We start from the raw sequence: 19,471 nt of genomic DNA, 5'->3' as shown, positions 1-19,471 counted from the left end.
AAACAGTCTGGATGGGCCTTTTGGAAGGAAACTAGGACTTTAGATATTAATCTTCCTCCTTCCTGAGAAGTTACCTGGGATGCTGCTTTGACACTGTAGGGTCATGTGATCATGTCACCTTGTACAGGATTCCATCCTGAAATGCTGCTACTTTTCCATGGGAAGGGGGTGGGGATCAAACTAGGAAACAAAGGATTCCCGCCGTATGCAAATCCTATTTAAGGCTGGGGAGTGAGTTAATCAGGGCTCTTCTCCACTGTCTCCCTGCCCAAGAAGGAAGACTACTGAAAACACCTGAAGTAACAAAGGAACTTAAGTGGTGGGAAGGTCAGGAGCTGAGCCCAGGTGAGAGAGGTCAGCCTGCAAAAGAAATCTCTACAGATTTATGCTGCAAACAGTGCAGTTTACCTTCAAGAAACTCTGAAACCTTCTTGAAACAATATTTAGGGTGACAAATTATGATTTGTAGCCAGTATTTCTTACTGCAGTGGTCTCCAACCTTTTTACGTCCAAGATCACTCTTTGAATCTAAGGGCAACCCGGGATCTACCCTGCCCTTTCCAGGGGCCCCACTCCTTCCCTAAATCCCCTTCCCCCTCACTCCATCCCCCGCTCTCTCGCTCGCTCTCCCCCACCCTCATTCGCTTTCACCTGGCTGTGATAGGGAGCTGGAGTTTGAAAGGGGGTGTGGGCTCTAGGCTGGAGCCCAGGGGTTTGCAGTGTGGGAGGAGGCTCTGGGCTGAGCCTAGGGCAAGGGATTGGGGTGAAGGAGGGGCTGAAGGGTACAAGCTCTAGGAGGCAGTTTGGGTGCAGGAGGGGCTCCGGGCTGGGGCAGAGTGTTGGGTTGCAAGAGGAAGTACAGGGTGCTGGCTCTGAGAGGGGGGTCAGGGCTGAGGCTTGAGGCGCTGGAGGGGGTTTTGGGTGCAGAATGGGGGCTTGGGGTGCCGGCTCCAGGAGGGGGCTCAGGGATGAGGGTTAAGGCACAAGATGTACTCTGGGACCCTCTCACCTCCCATTTGCAGAGCTCCTCCATAGTTGATGAGAAATCCTTTTGAATATCCCCAGTAAAGACAGGCACTCTGATCCCCCTTCTCCAGTTGCTTAACTGTCCTCTCCTGCACTTTCCTGTAAGCTAAAGCATCCTTGATCTGTCCAGTTGAACCATCCCACTCCAAGATGTGTTATGTGAGTTATGAAAATATGTCTGAGACCCCACACATCTCACTTCAGAAAGCCATGCAGAATATTCGCCAGTCCTGGCTTCAAGACATACCTGTGACAGTCAGCAGCGACTCCCTAACAGCTGGTAGCTTTATAATAGCTGGCAACCATTAGGGAAAATTGGACACTTCACGGGCACAGTAGCCTGAACTGTTGAACTGTCTTCCCTTATCAGTCTTGAGGCAGTTGAAGCTGGTCCTAAGCCGGTTTTTGCTGAGCAAATTGCAGAAGTGCAGGGTTTACTAACCACCAATCAAATGCTAACAAGACCAAAGCCTGTGTGTGAGTGTGTATAAAAGATTCTTGGTTTTTGTATGGAGTTAGAGTTTTTTTGTACCAAGGTACAGAACTCTCCTTTCTTCTGCAGAATAAAGCAACCTTTCCTTATCCCTGTCTGGCTGTCATTGGCTCTCAGCTAGGCGGACCCGACATTTCGGTAACATACCTGACACTATGTATCTTTGAGTGGCCTTTTGTGTCTTGGAGTTTTTCAGATAGAATGTTACAACCAAGCCCCTGAGCAAAAAGGCAGTTGAGTGAGCTTCCACAATGATTCAAATAAGTGTGTGTGGTTAATAAGAATATCTGGATGCATAATAATAATAAAGATTAAAAAATAGACTAGAGCTTCTGAAGGGAAATAAGTGGCCCTTGTGCTCCAGGACATAAGATGGGGCTAGAAAGATACCTTCTGTGTGGGCAGTTTATTTAGTAACTGTGCACTGTAGGGTTTTTTGTACCTTCCTCTGAAGCACCAGGTACTAGCCAGTGTCAGAGACAGATATTGGATGGAGCACAACTCCGTGGTATCATCCATCCATCTCTCTCTCTCCCTTTCTCTAGAATAGACAATTTCTCTTTTCTCCCCAAAGCCTGCTAGGTAATGTCATTCATGTCTGCTTCTAAGACTGAAACAAGTTTTAAGTATTTGATATAAAATACTGGCATGTCATTTCTTTTCCTTTTGCAGTCACTGCATCTGATTGCTACGTGAGCTTGTGGCTGCCAACAGCTTCAGATAAAAAGGTCAAGACCAAAACCATCAAGAAAACTGATGACCCTGTCTGGAATGAGACCTTTTACTTCAGGATCCAGAATGAGGTCAAGGTAGTTAAGACAATGAGAATTCATCCTTATGAAGAGTCCAGAGGCTTCACTTTAAATCCTACTGATCAAACATACTAGATAAATTAGGGAAATGCTCTTGAGGCTGAATTCCAAAGAGCTGATTGTGCAGAGTAAAACAGAGATTAGGTGATTTATTTGAGACAGTCTTGGTTACTGAGAAGCTGAAGTCATTGGTCTTTGAATTGGGTAACAGCAAGGGCTGTCCAGAGAGGTACTGTTTTTCCCATCACAGGGTACAATAGATGATTGAAAAGATACTGACTGAATCATTATGCACCAGTTTCTTGGAATTTAGTTAATGACTTGAGTTCCACATTGCTAGGCTCATGAAGGAATGCACTGCCTCCTTTGTTCTTCTCTTCTCTCATCTGAAAGATAACGTAGCAAAGAGTACCTAATTTTTTGTCCCTTTTAGCTAGGGTATAGAATTCTTACACATCTTCCCTTCTGCTTCCAGAATATCCTAGAATTGACAGTCTATGATGATAACTCACTCACCAAAGATGACCCACAATTCACTGTTATGTTTGATGTTGCTCAAGTCAGACCTGGAGAGGTAGCCTATGAGATATTCTCTTCGAAATCAGAGGTAAGAAATGAAATTTTAGGAGAGCTGAGCAGGATGTTGCTGTCTCATCTGCTTCTCATACTGACCTGGCTTTGGCTTTACATGAGCTGATACCCCTGTCCTGTTTCATTGAATGTTTGTTAGCAGTGGCAGCAAAAATCTCTTTTCATAGACTCAGAAAAAAAATGTATTCTCTGTTATGCCACCATCTTTGTGAGAAACTAAAAAATGTTGACAACTTGTTATCATTTAGGACTGTCCAAAGTGCTAGTTATCTTATCTCGTCCAAATCAATAGCTTTCTATCCTTTGACTTAATTTTACTTTCCCCATGCTCAGATGCTTCCCTAAAAATGTGAAAAATTGGTGAAAAAAACCTGAGGAAAACTCATACATTTCCTAAATGACACAATTATTTCGGGGGGGGGGGGGGATTCATTTTGTCAGGTTCTGTGGGTTTCCTTTCATTTGATTCTCATTTTCATTGGCCAGCAGTAAAGGGAAGCATAATTTGATAATATCCCTGATAGTCCATCAAGGGTCTGGTTGAAGAGATTTGTCCAGAAAGTAAAGCTAGGATAGTTCTGGTCTGAATGGGTTGATATACAGATGCTTATTGTTCCTTTTTCTTTTCAGAAACAGGAGTCTCTGGAAGTGGAATTCAAGATGGAGAAAATGTGAGTAAAAAGGTCCAAAGTTGTAGGCCCTTGAGTGGTATGTGTAGACTGGTAAGGTGCTAATAATAAATTCACAACAAGGATCAACATGAATGTAATACTGGAAATGTATCTTCTTCCTCCTCCATTTAAAAAAAAAAAAGAGGAGAGTTGAGATTACAGTTTTACTGCTTAACTTTGTTTTATTTTTACCTCATCACAACACACATTGACTCAATTTATCTGTTTTGTACACCTATTGCAGGTATTTCTAGTGGGCAGGGGTCTGTTCTCAGTCCAGTGCTATTCAGTATTTTTACCAATGATCTAGGTGAAAACATAAAATTATTGCTGATAAGATTCGCAGAGGACACAAAAATAGGTTGAATGGTAAATAACATCGGGATACATCAGTTTACAGAAACCAATTTGCATTGCATGGTAAGGTGGACTCTTTTGAACAAGATGTATTTTAATACAGCCAGATGCAAGGTCTGGAGAACAGACTATGGGTCACACTTACAAGATGAGAGAGGGTATCCTGGATTGCAGTGACCCTGAAAAAGATTTAGGAGTAATGGTAGATAACTACCATGAGCTCCCAGTGTGATGTTGTAGCTAAGAGGGCATATGAGGCATTTGAATGTATAAAATAAGGAGAATATTAAGTAGGGAGGTGGTGGTATGCATTAGTGAGACCATTGGTGGAATAATGCATCCAGTTCTGGTGACCACATTGCAAAGAGAATGTTGAAAAATTGGAAATGATTTAGAAAACAGCTACAAGAATGATTAGAAAAGAATGGAATGAAAAAGAATGGAAAACATGCCTTATGATAAGAGACTTTAAGAACTATTTAGCTTTATCTATGAGAAGGTTAAGAGGTGACATAAGTCTCTTCTGCAAGTACCTACATAGGGAAGAGATCTCTGATAATATATGGCTCTATAATCTAGCAGAAAAAATCATAACGAGAAAGCTGAAGCTAGACAAATTCAGACTAGAAATAAGACACATTTTTTTGACAATGAGAGTAACTGATCATTGGAACAATTTCTCCATCATGCAGCCTTTAAATTCAGATTGTATATTTCCCCCAAACATATGCTATAACTCAAACAGAAGTTATAGGCTTGCTGCAGGAATCGTTAGGTGAAATTCTATGACCTTTGTTGTATCGGAGGTCAGACTAGATCATTATAATAATCCCTTCTGACCTAAAAATCTATGTATCTGTGAAAACACTTATGCCTGTGCTTACTTTACTGTGAAATCAGAGTGTCTGAGATTTCCATCCCCAGACATAAAGAAGAACTCTGTGTAGCTCAAAAGCTTGTGTGTGTCACCCACAGAAGTTAGTCCAATAAAAGATATTACCTCAACCACCTTGTCTCTCTCAAATCCTGTAACCAACACAGCAAACTTACTTTATTATAACTGCCATGAGTAGTCCCATTGATTTCAGTGGTCTCACTGACTTTACTACTGAGTGTAGGCTCATAGATTTACTCACAGTAATAAACACATGTGTAAGTGTTCACAGGATTGAGGCCTTAGCCTGTAAGCTCTCTGGGGCGAAGATTGTCTTTTTTATTATTGTTTGTCTGTATAGTGCCTAGCGCAATGGGATCCTGATCCTCGTTCAGGATTCCTAGATGATTATGATGTAAATAATCTGGAGGAGTCAGACAGGATAGTTCCTCCCACTTTAAAGCATTGCAAAATTTGTATTTATGGTGGTTTTTGCTTTCCTCTTATGGATCACGTACTGGCTTCCACTACAGTTAATCACAAATCAGATTCATCCGAGGCAAAGACATTTGTGGCTTCCATAGCACTTGGTTTCAAGTGGGGACGGTTCACTATAGCCCATCTGACCCTAGGCCTGAGTGCCACAGGAGAACACGAAAACCCTGGGGTGGGCTCCACCTGCTTCCATGAGGTTGGAGTGAACCTGTGTGGTGCACTGAGCATAGGTCGTTAGGCTGCCAACTGGTGAGATATGGCAGAACGGTTGAGGCAACCAGTCCATGCCAAAGCTGCTCAGATGAATGCCTTTCCCACCATATCATGCTACAGGCAGGATATGACTCTAGATGGACCAGGACCAATGTTCCCTGTAAGCTGCACACATGCAGCCGTGTGGTAATCTTGTATATGTCGCACAGGTCAGAAACCATGCAACTCATGTCTCCTCTGTGTGGCCCCAGCAGGATGTGGTATGGCCCCCTAAGAACCTGCTCCACTCACCCCCAGGACAGGGTGTGTGCAGTCCCACCTCCTCACTGCAGAGTGGTGGAAGTGATCCTGGTCTCCATGCTCCCCTGGCCAGGAGGTGGTGGTGCTGGGATGCCCCTTGTGCAGGAGCTCAGTGAGGAACCTGAGTGGGCTCTGTGGTGCCAGCTCAGGGCAGTGGCAGCTCCGGAGGTGTGGCCTGATGCAGCCAAGGCATTGTCCCCGGTTCTCCTTGCCTGGCTGTTGGTTTCCAGTGCTGCAGTGGTTGCTGCTGTTGAGAGACAACAGGGGAGGGAGTTGTGGCCAGGCCCCTACATGGGATAGCCCAGCTGGGAGGTCTCAAAACCTCGGCCTGGGGCAGGTGCAGTCTGACACATCCCATATCCTGCACAGGCCCCTGGCTGGGCTACTGCTGCTGCAGAGTGGATGGCTGCAGGGACTAGTTTGTGATACTGGGGAGTAGCCACCCTGGGGCAATGTCCCCTGCACAGCCCCCTCCCCCACCACATATATGCACACAGACCTCCACATCCCCCTACTGCATGCACACACAATCACCTTACACATCCCTACACCCCCGGTGCACACACAATGACCTCATCTGTCTTTCTGTCTCTCACACACTCACACATATCCCTTGCACGCTCCTCCTCACACCCTGCACACAATCCTCACTTCAATAAAAATGTAAGCTTGCCCAAGGACAAAAATGTGCTCAGTGTAGTCTGTAGCCCCTGTACTATACATGCACTAAATAAATAAAAAAAGTAGAGGGAACATTGACCAGGGCACCAGTCTAGGTTGTCTGCTCTGTTATGGACTGTCTTCATCCCAAGAGGAAGTTTTAACCTTCAGTTGTTAGTTTTTGTGTTAGGTTTTTGTGTTTTTTTGGTTTCTCAATGTGACAGCAGTTGTGTATCTCTATTGTCTAACTTTGTAAAGTTTTGCTTAATCTGCTTAGTGAGTGCCCATATTTCTGTTCCATATGTTAGGGCTGTCAGAATACATTAGTGTTTTGCATTAATTTTTAAGCGGGGAAGCCATTTGTTCTTAACTATACACTGACAGGTGCTCATTTAAAAAAATTCCTTTAACTCAATAAAACTGTTTTGATTTTTTGGTTCTGTTTTTTCAGTCCTGGTCCTCCTGAGAAGCTCATTACAAACGGTGTCCTAGTAGTAAGTTTAAATTTGACTTTTCCTTTGTTCCTTCCCTATGTGTTTTCCCTTCATTTGTTTTTTTTCCCTGTGCCAGAAAATCCTTTTTTGTACTTTATACTGAGGAAATAAGTCAAAATGATAGTTAGTAGCATGGGTTTAAAAGAAAGAAAGAAATGAAGTAGAGATTCCCATCTGGTGTGTTTTCAGCATTGCATTCTCCATGCACAAATAAATATTCCAAAACATGTATGAAATCCTGGCAAGTTGATGGGAAAACTATCATTGACTTAAATGAGTTTAGGATTTTGTTCCATATGTGGTTTGTAAAGGCAGCAGTGACCCAGATCAGCAGGGTTTCCTAGACAATGTTTCTTTCTAGATCTGCTAGAAAGTATTCACCATGAGAGTGTTTATTCTGTTTACTTTGGGTCATGTGTAGCATCACAAAGGTAGGGAGGGTGCAAATATTTTTTCTTGCCCTAGGTCTACCTCTTCAAAGGCCAGCCACAATGTGGCTGAGGCATGTAGGTACTGTGCGTTGGCATTAGCCTTAAGTGGGGTGGAGTGAAGGCAAGGCTGTTTCTTGTAGCAACCTGCATGTAACTTGGAGGGAGCAGCATGGGTTGCAGAAGGGAAGAGTTTGGAGGAGGCACGTGGAAGTCTCTCTGCATGCACATGGTTGGAATGCTAGCCGCAGTTGCAGCCTCTCTTAATAAATGGCCAATTTAGTTTTACAACCTTGGAGTCTTTCATGTTATTACCCAGAGGGTGTTATATAAAACATGCCAATCCTCCTGGGCCATGCCTCCCAATAGTCTTGGATTTCACAGGTATCTCATTTTGACCTTAAAGCCCCTCTTGCTTGTAGGCCACTTTGCCCCAGGGTTGGCCCATTTGCCTCTCTGTGTCCCTCTACGAGAGATGGATGGGCCAAACCTGAGTGGCACTGCGTCCCACTTTCGCTACTTTGAACTGCTGAGAGGTGTGCCCTTGGCTGGCCCAGTGCCTAGGGAGCACAAAAGACACCCTACCAAGCAGTGGAAGAGCTGCTGGCAGCGTACACTCCCAGGAACCTCTCCTTATAACTGCCAATCCTGGGTTGTCTTTTGAAGTCATGTTTTATCCCTTTCCCCTTCATTTCCTGAATAAGGAGTGAGACTATAATCTTCTAGCCATAAATTTTCCAGCCATGCTGTCTGAATGTGCTTTTGTAAATGATTTAGTATAAGTTGTCCCTGAAATGTCCCAAGGAGCTACTGTAGCATTAACAATGCATTAGAGATCAATTTGAATAAATTATAGGGAAGATAATTGAAGTAACCTCAATCAGGAACAGTGGGAAGCTGACATACATGCTCTGATTATGATACAAACTGCACAAGAACCCATCAGCTGTCCATGTCTCCAATCTCCACCCCCATTTGTAAATTTCTTTATCATCCATTTTTCACTGATTGTCACTCACAGTCGCGTGAAGTTTGCTGCTTAGAAGTTCAGGTGGACAAGGAGGAGAATAAAAAGTATTTGAAAGGTGAGTCCATTTCCTGGCTAGGGTAGCAGGCAACAAAATCTACCCTTTTAGTAACCTGTTATTTCCAGCTGCAGACACCATTAAGTCGCAGTGAGGACTGTTTCTAAATAGCCCTTTGAACGACAATAAAATATGGTGCAATGAAAGTCTCTGAGTTGTCTTTCTCAGCCTCGATCCTCTTTCAATTTTAACTGTTAACTTTAAGGAAAAGGGATAGAGTTACCAAAGTGCCACATGCTTTCATGGGTGGGAAAAAGTGGGAGGGGATCCCCCCAAGTCAACAGTGGGAAGGCCAATATGTCTCAAATTTCCTTTTGTTGAATGAGAATACGAGCTACTGGCCATTTTTGGTTGGCTGCTGAAGGGTTGTGTGAAAGATGTAAACTGCACAGACGGAAGTGTGCCACCTTTGTCGCTTGTTGTACTCCAGAGTCAGTCGTGTTACCTGTATAAAACTCTTTTCTCTAGAGAATAAAAACATTGTGCTTATGGTGGATGCATCATACGAAGGAACACAGAAAACCACTGCGGACTTGGATACTTTCTGCTTTCACTGCATAAAGAGTTGGGAGCCAATACTAAAAGCCAGGCTGCAGGTAATATCCTCTGTTTGTTATCATTTGTTACAACTCTCCCACTCATATACAGTGGATCAGAGCTGCTCATCTGTTCAACAGGTTTGAAATGTTTCCTGCTTCCAGATAAAACAGTTAAGTTCCCCCTCCCACAGTGTGTTTCAGATACACAAGAGAATAAAGACAATTCAGATGACACCTTAACAATACCCTTGACCTTACTTGCTGTGGGACAAAAAGTGAAAGTAGGCCTTCCTGTAGAAAAGGTGAGTGCTTCATTATTTACATTGACTTTTGCTGAAGGGAGCAAAGATATAGGTCAGTTGAATGAATAAAGGAAAATAACTGTTAAGCATTATAGCAATAGGTAATCTGTTTAATTTATCAATAAACTAGTGGGGTGGACAGGAAGCTGTTATTGAGGCTTTGTAGATGCAATGCTGTCTCAGAGAGTTCACTGTCTTTAGAGTAGTGATGTTTTATTGATCTGATCACTGTTGGGACATCCCTTTATGAAGATGATGAATAGGGGTGGGTGTGCCCAAAACTAAGTTTTCTGAACAACAGGAGTAGCAGTGCTCTCTGGCCAGGTAGATATTTTTAATCTTAATCTAAAAATGTTTGGCTAATTGACATTTGTGTCACTCATCATCCCTGGAGCTGGCTAGCTGACTACTCCTCCAGTTCTAATAGACCAGGCAGAGTTACAGGAGCGCCAATCCAACAATCTCCTCAAACTCTGCCAGCGGGAACCATGCTTCCTCTTCCAAATCCCATGGCAGGCTTGGAGTGAGGCTAAAGAGTGAAGAAATTAATCCTTCAGGAGCCTTTCTCCCAGGGAGAAGGGAGAATGAAAATCTTTCTGACTCCCTCTGGATCCCCCCCATCCCTAGAAGGCCTCATCTACACTACACGTTTAAACCAATTTTAGCACCGTTAAACCGATTTAACGCTGTACCCGTCCACACAATGAGGCCCTTTATATTGATATAAAGGGCTCTTAAAATCGGTTTCTGTACTCCTCCCCAACGAGAGGAGTAGCGCTAAAATCGGTATTACCATATTGGATTCGGATTAGGGTTAGCGTGGCCGCAAATCAACAGTATTGGCCTCCGGGGGGTATCCCACAGTGCACCACTGTGACCGCTCTGGACAGCAATCTGAACTCGGATGCAGTGGCCAGATAGACAGGAAAAGCCCTGCGAGCTTTTGAATTTCATTTCCTGTTTGGCCAGCGTGGAGCTCTGATCAGCGCAGGTGACCATGCAGAGCTCATCAGCACAGGTAACAATGCAGTCTCCTGAGAATCGAAAAAGAGCTCGCATGGACCACATAGGAGGTACTGGATTGATGCTATATGGGAGAGGATTCGTTTGCTAACAGAACTCCGTTCCAAAAGATGAAATGAAAAAATATTTGAAAAATTCCAAGTTATGTGGAGAAAGGCCCACCAGGGGACTCAGTGAAGTGCAGAGTGGAAAGTTAAGGAGCTAAGACAAGCCTACCAGAACCAAAGAAGCAAACGGAAGGTCCAGAGCAGGGCCGAAACATGCCGCTTCTACGCTGAGCAGCATGCAATTCTAGGGGGTCCGCCACCCCTATCCCTGGATTCCGAGGTGGGGTTGGTAATCTCAGCCATGGCTGAGGATTCTGTGGACAGGGAAGATGACGAGGACGAAGAGGGGGACGAGCTTGCAGGGAGCACACAGCACTCCATTAGCCCCAACAGCCAGGAGCTTTTTCTCACCCAGACAGAATTCCCTCCAGCCCCCCAAGCCACTAGCCCAGACAGTGAAGCCATGGAAGCGACCTCTGGTGAGTGTACCTTTGTAAATATTAAAACATGTTTAAAAACAAGCGTTTTTAATGATTGATTTGCCTGAGGACATTGAGATTGCATTTCGTGGCCGCCGTACGTTATTGAAGTTTGTTAACATGTCTGGGGATGGAGCGGAAATCCTCCGGGGACATCTCCATGAAGCTCCTCCTGGAGGTACTCACAAAAGCCTTTGCAGAAGGTTTTGGGCAAGGCAGCCTTATTCTGTCCACCATGGTAGGACACTTTACTGCGCCATGCCATGTAGCAAGTAATTGGGTATCATTGCATGACAAAGCATAGCGGCGTATGGTCCCGTGATTGCTGCATTCAAGAAACATCCATTCTTTATCTCGCTGTGTTATCCTCAGGAAGTGATATCATTCATGGTAACCTGGTTGAAATTCAGGATTTAAGTAAGGGGACAGAAATGGCCATTTCTACTGGGTGTTTGTCTGTTGCTTAAAAGAAATCCTTCCTTGCACGTAGCCAAGCAGGGGGAGGGAGGAGGGGAATAGCGCTGAGTTTTTTTGCATTTGGCTATCAGGGATCTCCTGCTACCAGCCACCGGGGGGCGGGGGGGAAGGGGAGTGATTAGCAGTGATCTTCCATGTACCAGCCATGCGGTGGGGAGAAGGGTAAAGCGATCATCCCACAGAATTGGATGGGGGGTGGCTTCTGCTGCTGCATGTTAGCAGGAAAGAAGCATCACTGAACAGGATTTGCTTGGTATTTGGGAAAGGAGGGCATTGTGTATATGAGGCTGCAGAAGCCGAAAGGCAATGGCTACCATGGCCGCATGCAAGCTGAATTTGATGCCCGGGCCTGCGTCTGTGAGATCTGTAACACCAGGCACTCAATATTAAGATACAAAAGTGACCTTGTAGTGAATATCACATGTGCTATGCTAAGGTGAATAGTGTTGTTCACTGTGACAGAGTATAACCATTGTTCTGTAAAATGTATCTTTTAAAATACTTCTCTTCCTTTTTTACCTCCCTCGTGCAGCTGCATATTTTTCAAGCCTCCCTACTCCATCCCGAAGGCTATCTCAGATTAGGCGGAGAAAAAGAAGACGCGAGACGAAATGTTCTCGGGAAATCATGGAAGTGACCCGCAATGAAAGAGCTCATCTGAATGAGTGGAAGGACGTGGTATCAAATTACAGGAAAGATGCCAATGAATGTGAGGATAAGAGGGACCAACGTGAGGATAGGAGGAACGAACGTGAGGATAGGAGAGACGCTCGAGATGAGAGTGGCGGCAGGAAGATCAGCGTGTGGATGCAATGCTGGGGCTGCTGCATCATCAAATGTTATCCTCCGACGTCTGGTGGAGCTTCAGGAAGAGCAGCGGGCTCACAGAGTGCCGCTTCAGCCCTGCTGTAACACCTCTCACCACTCATCATGTTCCATGTCTTCCTCACCCGAGACGTGTAAGAACGTGTGGGGGAAGGCTTCGTACACCCGCCCACTCCACCCCTGTGGCTAGCCCAACCAAAAGGCTGTCCATTACATTGAAATGTTTTTAGTGTCTTTTCCTTCCCTCCTATCCTCCTCCCAACCACACCTGGGATACCTTGTCAGTTGTCTCCCTCTTTTAATGACTTTTTAATAAAGTATACATGATTTTAAATGATAGTGACTTTATTCCTTAAGCAAGCTGTAACGAAGGGGGAGGGTGGGTTGCTTACAGGGAATGAGTCAATCAGAGGGGGGGAGTTCACCAAGGGGAAACAAACACAAACAGTTACACCGTACCCTGGCCTGTGATGAAACTCATTTTCAAAGCTTCTCTGATGTGCACCACTTCCAGGTGTGTCTTCTAATCGCCCTGGTGTCTGGCTGCGCATAATCAGCGGCCAGGTGATTTGCCTCAGCCTCCCACCCCTCCATAAAAGTCTCCCCCTTACTCTCACAGAGATGGTGGAGCACACCAAGCAGAATAAACATAAGTGGGACAACTCTGTGTCTTTGGGCTCGCATGTATTGAGCGTACTCGTCATAATTGGCGCGCGCTGCCTTATCACGACAAATACTTCTCCACCTCATCACTTGGTCAAGCCGAGTGACATGCCTGACTACTGTCCAGGCTGCCTGTGTGCAAGTTGTGCTCAGCGTTCAAGATAGTGGACCGCTTGCATAACATACATTGCAAGCGATCCCCAAACTGGTCTACTTTCTGGTTGGAAGTGAAACTTTAAGCGTTAACGCCGACGTCGTCGTCTTCGTGAGCTGAGGTAGTCCAGGGTCCCGCTTAGCATGCTGCCGCATTTTCCTGACTCGGACACTTTCTCGTACGTCAGCCGAGCCGATCGACATGCTTGATGCGCAGGTGTGTTTGCGTCATGAAATCGTCGCTTGCGATCACTTATCTTGCTCGGTGCAGACCATGCAATACCGCCCTTGGTGACATATTTAGTTCGTGGATGACGTCATAGGCGTTAGAAGCGCGTCTGAAAGGAACCTTCCTGGCGCATCCCATGTGGTGTTGGTGATGCCGTTGTGATCCCCGGGGCAGCACCTGAAAAGTTCCTTGTGGTTTACGTACTGGGCCCTGGGCTCTCGGTGCCAAGATAGGGTATGGGTTCCATCTTTCCCCCCACAGTTAGGAACATTGCAGCAAGCCATCCACTTATGACCTGCATGTTTCCCAGTCACAACCTTTTGTAGAGCAGCTTAATGATGCTTTGGCTACTTGCTCACAGCGGCCCCCACAGTAGATTTCCCACTCCAATTGATTCCCGACTGACCGGTAGCTGTCTGGCATTGCAAGCTTCCAGAGGGCTATGCGCACTCGCTTCTCCACTGTGAGGGCGCTCTCATCTTGGTATTCTGGCGTTTCAGGGCAGGGAAGCAAGTCACAAAGTTCCAGAGAGTGCCCTTATGCATGCGAAAGTTTCGCAGCCACTGGGAATCGTCCCACACCTGCAAAACTATGCGGTCCCACCAGTCTGTGCTTGTTTTCCGGCCCAAAATGGGCGTTCATGGCTAGAACCTGCCCATTACCAGCAGATCTCCAAAGCGCAGGGCCGAGGTTTGAGAGAATTCTGTTGTCCATGTCCTCCATCACTCTCGTCGCGCGCTGCTAGCTGCCGCCTCCTCCTCGCCTAGCTTTGCAGGTCCTGGTTCTCAGCATAGCGGCACGAGAATGCACGAGTGTTTACACGTCCACTGATTGCAGTATTGGTCTGGCAGGGTCCCATGTTGCCGTGCCTATGGCGTTGCACAGGTCACCAGGAAAAGGCGCGAAACGGTTGTCTGCGCTTTCCACGGGGGAGGGTGATCGGCTGTACCGAATCACCCCGACATGACCAGATTTGCCCATCAGGCACTGGGGATGTCAATCCAAGAATTCAAGGGCGAGAGAGACTGCGGGACTATGGGATAGACGTACGAGATAGCTACCGCACAGGCAACGCCCAGAAGTCGCGGCTAGCTCGGACCTGGACCGCACACCACCGAATTAATGTTGCTAGTGTGCCGCAGTGCAAATCAACTTTATACAATCTGTTTTACAAAACCAATTTATGTAAAATCGGAATAATCCCGTAGTGTAGACGTACCCGAAGTCTCAGTGTTCCCCTCTTCAGCAGGCCTTGACTTCTTTCTTACCTTTAGCAGCTTTTTGGTGGGACCTAGTGATTTATATCCCTTCTCCCTCTGCCTGGTCTTCAGTGGACTGGCTGGCCCCCTTCCTCCAACATTTGTTGTGGTGTGAGGGGAAGCCTGGTACTGCTGCTCAGGCTGGCATGCTGCTCCACCACTCCATTTGGGCATCCACAGGGAGGCGGGTGGCCTATCCCACTCATTTGGCAGTGGAACCAGAAACAATGCTGTCAGTTCCACTGCTGCTGAAACTTCAGGCTGCCTAGAATATCTGTTGGGGGCAGTAGGCTTATTTACTCCCCTTCTTCTCCTTCTTCCCAAGGATAACAGAGGAGGAGGGTGGGAAGCCATTCATCTCCGAAGACACAGAGATTGGAGAGTGAAAAACCATCTTTCTCACTAAATCACCATTGTTCATTTATTGAAATCTTACCTGTCTTTTTAATATTGTAATTCTTTGCTTTTAGGGTACAAAGTTGGAGCTGCAGGTCCAAGTAAATGATTGGTAAGCAATCCTCTTTCTCCATAAAGTTCTTATTGCTTCTTGGGGCAGCTAATTCTAAAGCACTTGAGAGGAGAGGCAATTCTTGACTTAATCCTAAATAACACACACAAGTCAGTTCAATAAATCACTATAGTAGAGCCACTGGAGGAGGGACCACAATAGAGTAGACCTCCCTGGGGAAAATCATAACATAAATGAACACCATGACATTAAGTGAAAAAGGAGAATTTGAAAACTATGAGGAACCTAGTTGCAAAGGCCCTAAAGTGAAGGAGAAAATTAAAATCCTTCATCTCAGCATGAGCCTTCTTAAACATACCAGAGCAGAGTCAGAGAAGCAGGAAAGCAATAGAAAAAATGGATAGGATTTAAAAAGCAAGGTTCAAGAGGTTCTTCAAGGCAAATAGCTATCTTCCAAAACAAGAAATCCGGCCCAAGTGAAGCTAATAGAAAGGAGCACTAACTAGGGAAAGTAAAACGTTAGGATGCATGAAGAACAGAAAATACAGAACATAGTATATTACAATAACATCAGTCAATCATGCAGCCTCGCATAGAATCCTGTGTTTGGTTCTGGTCACCATATCTCAGACAAGATGCATAGCAGATATAGCAGGGGTGCTGGTGTCAAAGCTAATTAGAGGCATGCAGAGATTTCTCTCCAGCTTAGCTATCTTTCAATGACTGAAATACCAGATATGCTTGGAGAATAAGGTTGTTGTCAGGCTGGTCCTGCCAGATATGTGCTGAAATTCCATTCATCTCACTGGACTTTCTAGTGAAAAACAGAGAGGTTTCCAAGACAATGCAAAAGCATGAAGAGTCTAATGTCAGTTGTTTACTCTGAGGCTGCGGGACTGATTTGTGTGTCTGTAAATCTGAATGGTGAATCATGATTCTTAGTTGCAGAAAATGTATGTTGCAATTTTAATAAGATAATCTGGGCCTGTGTGATTACATATCATTATATATGTTCCAGCTCAGAAAGTCTAGATGTGCGTTTAGGGTACAATCTGTGTGAAGAGGAGCAAGATTTCTTGCAGAAAAGGAAGAAGGTGGTTGCTAGTGCCTTGAAAAATGTTCTTCAGCTGAGAAGAGATCTGCATGAGCCTGAGGTTTGTGAGTCAGTCAGTCCTGTGACTCGGGTGAGGTTATGGGAGAGGAAAATATATTTCAGATATGGTGAGTCTGAATCTGTGCAGTTTCCAGTGAATTTCATCTTCAGCCCTTCTAGGTTGCAGGCAAATCCATCTATTTTAATGGACCTGGAACAGAACCCCAAAGTGCTGTATTTAAAAATGATTAAGGATCTTGGAATTATGCACACTGCGTAGTGTTTAAAAATGCTGCCTTGTATGTCATGCTTTAACATTAGGGCTGGCCGAAAATGGGAAGCGCAGTACAGCCAGGGACCCTGGTCCATAGAGGAGAATGGGGGCATGCGGCCCCAGCAGCTCCCATAAGACATCCTGCCTGCACGTCTGAATTGAAATTTTTCTGGTTTTAATTTTTCACAAAAAGTTCTTGTTATTCCATAGTTTCTGGATGAATTGTGAATTTAACACTTCCCTTTCTAGATGTGTTTTTGTAATAATAAGTAAATAATTAACAAAGAATAATTTCATTGATGAATGTACTGTTTCCCTTGCTCTTAGCTCACTAAGCAGACCATGACTTCCTTGAATTCTTTCATTATTAGATCTTTTAAAAATTTTCTCGATGCCAAGGGACAAATACTTATCTGGTATAAATCATCACAATGCCACTGATAATGGGTGAAGAGAAGAAGGAGACTTTGCATGTTTATTCAAAATTGTAAACTCTTTTAGGGTTCAGTTGAGACTAATGGAACCCCAACATACCTTTTGAGGTTCACTCCTCGCTAACGTCAATGAATAAGATGACTCTCCTGAGGACTGACTAAACATTGGCTCTATTTAAGCATTCTCCAAGAATATCCGCTGACTCCAATCCCAGATCTTCAGTTGTCTTTTCTGGGTGGGCAGGTAGCTAAATGTTAAGGTTAATATTTGTTTTCAACAGATCCCAGTGATAGCTGTCATGGCAACAGGCGGAAGTGTCAGGGCAATGTCAGCAATGTATGGCCACCTCTTAGGTCTCCAGAAGCTGAATCTCTTGGACTGTGCTACATATCTCACTGGTACTTCTGGCTCAACATGGTGAGGACAAGAGGGGGGCTTTATTTATTTATTTTTAATTACAGCTCCAGAATGGCTGTGACTTTGACATTTCAGTGCAGTGACAAATGCTTGTAACTTGTTTAGATCCTTGAATGCTTCTAGTCCATTGCTAAAACTTGGAGCTGGCTTTTAAAACAATTTCAATTTAGGACTGCTAAATCTCTCCAAGTTTTGTCTCTTTTTCAACCCCTCTCTTCTAAAAGAACACAAATCATTGTAGAAAGCCTTGGAACCTATAAAAACAGAAGTTCTACTTGCCCTCACACAGAGATACTCTCTGCTCTTCTCCATCACTTTTGTATTTTCTCAGCCTCACGCTATGTTTACACTACTGCCAGATTGATGCACTGGGGGTCAATTTAGTGGTTCTAGTGAAGACCTGCTAAACTGACTGCAGATCACTCTCTGGTCGACCCTGTACTCCACCTGGAACAAGAAGAGTAAGGTAAGTCGATGGAAGAGTGTCTCCCATTGACTCAGTGTGATGTAGACACTGCAGTAAATCAACCTAAACTAAATTGACTCCAGCTATGTTATTCACGTATTTGGAGTTGCGTAACTGAGGTCAACTTACCACGGTAATGTAGACATAGCCTAAGTCATGTATATAAACAGAGGCTTCCAATCCTGGCTCTGCCACTGACTCTTTGGTAAATTTGGGGAAATCATTTAGGATTAGAACTGACCACAGAATGACAGTTCTTCACAGCAACTTTTGAGGTTTTGAAATTTGGTGTCATTCTGCACTGGAACAAAAGCAAAACCTTTTGACGATTTTTGTGAAAATGGAATTATATTGAAATATTTGTTTTTGGATTGAAACCTGATTATTTTTTTTAGGTGGTGGAGTGTTTAGGTCACTGGCTTGGGAGACCCAGGTTCAAGTCCCAATTCTGTCTAAGTTAGAACAGTTTTTCATCCCAGATCACACTGAATCAGGCAGGGACTTTGAACCAAGGTCTCCCACAGTGCAGGCCAGTGCCTAACCAGGCTATAGACTATAAGAAAGCACTCTCTCTGTCTCACTTTCTTCCTTCTCCTTCCTGATGAAAACCAGCAAAACTGATATGGCTTCATGAAACGTTTTGGCTTTGCTGAAACAGCATATTGCAGTGAAAATTTCATTTTTGTCATAAATGTTCCAACCAGATGTATTTAGGACAGGAACCCTGCTCCCGGGTGTAGTCAGCATAAACCCTGCACTGAGTCCAAGGAGTTAGGAGCAAATGCTTAACCACTCTCTGGGTTTCTCCATCGGCAAAATAGGAATAGCAATTCTGGACAAGGGGCCCAATCCAAGCCCTCAGATCCAAACACTCCCAAGCTCTTCGAGGAACTCTGGATCTGGATCTGAATACTGTAAACCAAGAACATCCATAAATAATTCTCACCTGCTTCATAGGAGTGTTGTGAGGTTTAATTCATCAAAGTTTGTAAAGTGCCTTGATGTCCTTAAGTGGAAGACGACACTAGGTAAATGTAGTGTGTTTTTATTATTAAACCGATTCTTGTTTTGTTAACATCACCTCTTTGCTTCAGGACCATGACCAACCTGTACAAAAATACTGACTGGTCACAGAAAACTCTGGAAGGGCCAATCAATCTAGCAAAGAAACAGGTGATGAAGAGCAAGATGAATGTTATTTCCATGGAGCATCTGAAGTATTATCATGAAGAGATGATTAAGAGGGCAAAAGAAGGACACATCTCATCTTTTACAGAGCTGTGGTCACTTGTTCAGGAAGCGTTTTTACATGATGAGGTATGTACAGTGCTTCCTGGAGCATGTACCTGCTATGCCATAGCTAAGGAAAATGATTTCTCTATTTCTTTGAGACTTTAATGACAATATGGGTGCGTGCAAACATATAGTCTCCTAAAATATAACTGTTCAAAAATAGAGATGGATAAAGTTCACCAAAGTGCCTAAGTCCTATGTTCAAAGGTGATTTAAGATTTTCCAAAGCCTCTAGTGATTTTGAGTGCCTCAGTTTTTGAGTGCCCAAATGATTTTCAAAAGGTGCTGAGCAACCATCCTCTGAAAATCAGGCGCCTTTAAAGGTGTCTGCAGTTGAGCACTCAAAAGCTGAGTCACCAAAATCACTAATAACGTCTGGCAAATTTGTCTCTGCCTCATTAAAGGGCAATAGGCGTTAAGTGCCTAAATCACTGAGATGCTTTTGAAAATGTTACCTGATGTCAAAAAAAATCCATGCAGAAATCCAGGCAGAGATTTGGAGGCCACTTCTGAAAATGTGTCCAATAGC

At 44.5% G+C, this 19,471-nt stretch overlaps 1 protein-coding gene across 1 annotated transcript in view; it reads left to right on the top strand.

The window, feature by feature from the left end:
• Window positions 1-1,176: 1,176 nt before the first annotated feature.
• LOC116832809 (cytosolic phospholipase A2 beta-like) overlaps window positions 1,177-19,471 on the top strand; it is a 34,170-nt gene continuing 15,875 nt past the window's right edge. The window contains 12 exon segments of the mRNA XM_075065854.1: window positions 1,177-1,306; window positions 2,192-2,328; window positions 2,807-2,938; window positions 3,553-3,593; window positions 6,944-6,986; window positions 8,436-8,499; window positions 8,968-9,095; window positions 9,230-9,340; window positions 14,966-15,003; window positions 15,983-16,118; window positions 17,047-17,183; window positions 18,744-18,970. Coding sequence (XP_074921955.1) covers window positions 1,177-1,306; window positions 2,192-2,328; window positions 2,807-2,938; window positions 3,553-3,593; window positions 6,944-6,986; window positions 8,436-8,499; window positions 8,968-9,095; window positions 9,230-9,340; window positions 14,966-15,003; window positions 15,983-16,118; window positions 17,047-17,183; window positions 18,744-18,970 — 1,324 coding nt within the window.

The sequence above is a fragment of the Chelonoidis abingdonii genome, chromosome 4, assembly GCF_003597395.2.
Source record: "Chelonoidis abingdonii isolate Lonesome George chromosome 4, CheloAbing_2.0, whole genome shotgun sequence".
Lineage (NCBI taxonomy): Eukaryota > Metazoa > Chordata > Testudines > Testudinidae > Chelonoidis > Chelonoidis abingdonii.
Note: the sequence above shows the minus strand (reverse complement) of the source record. Positions and strands in the feature narration are given on the sequence as shown.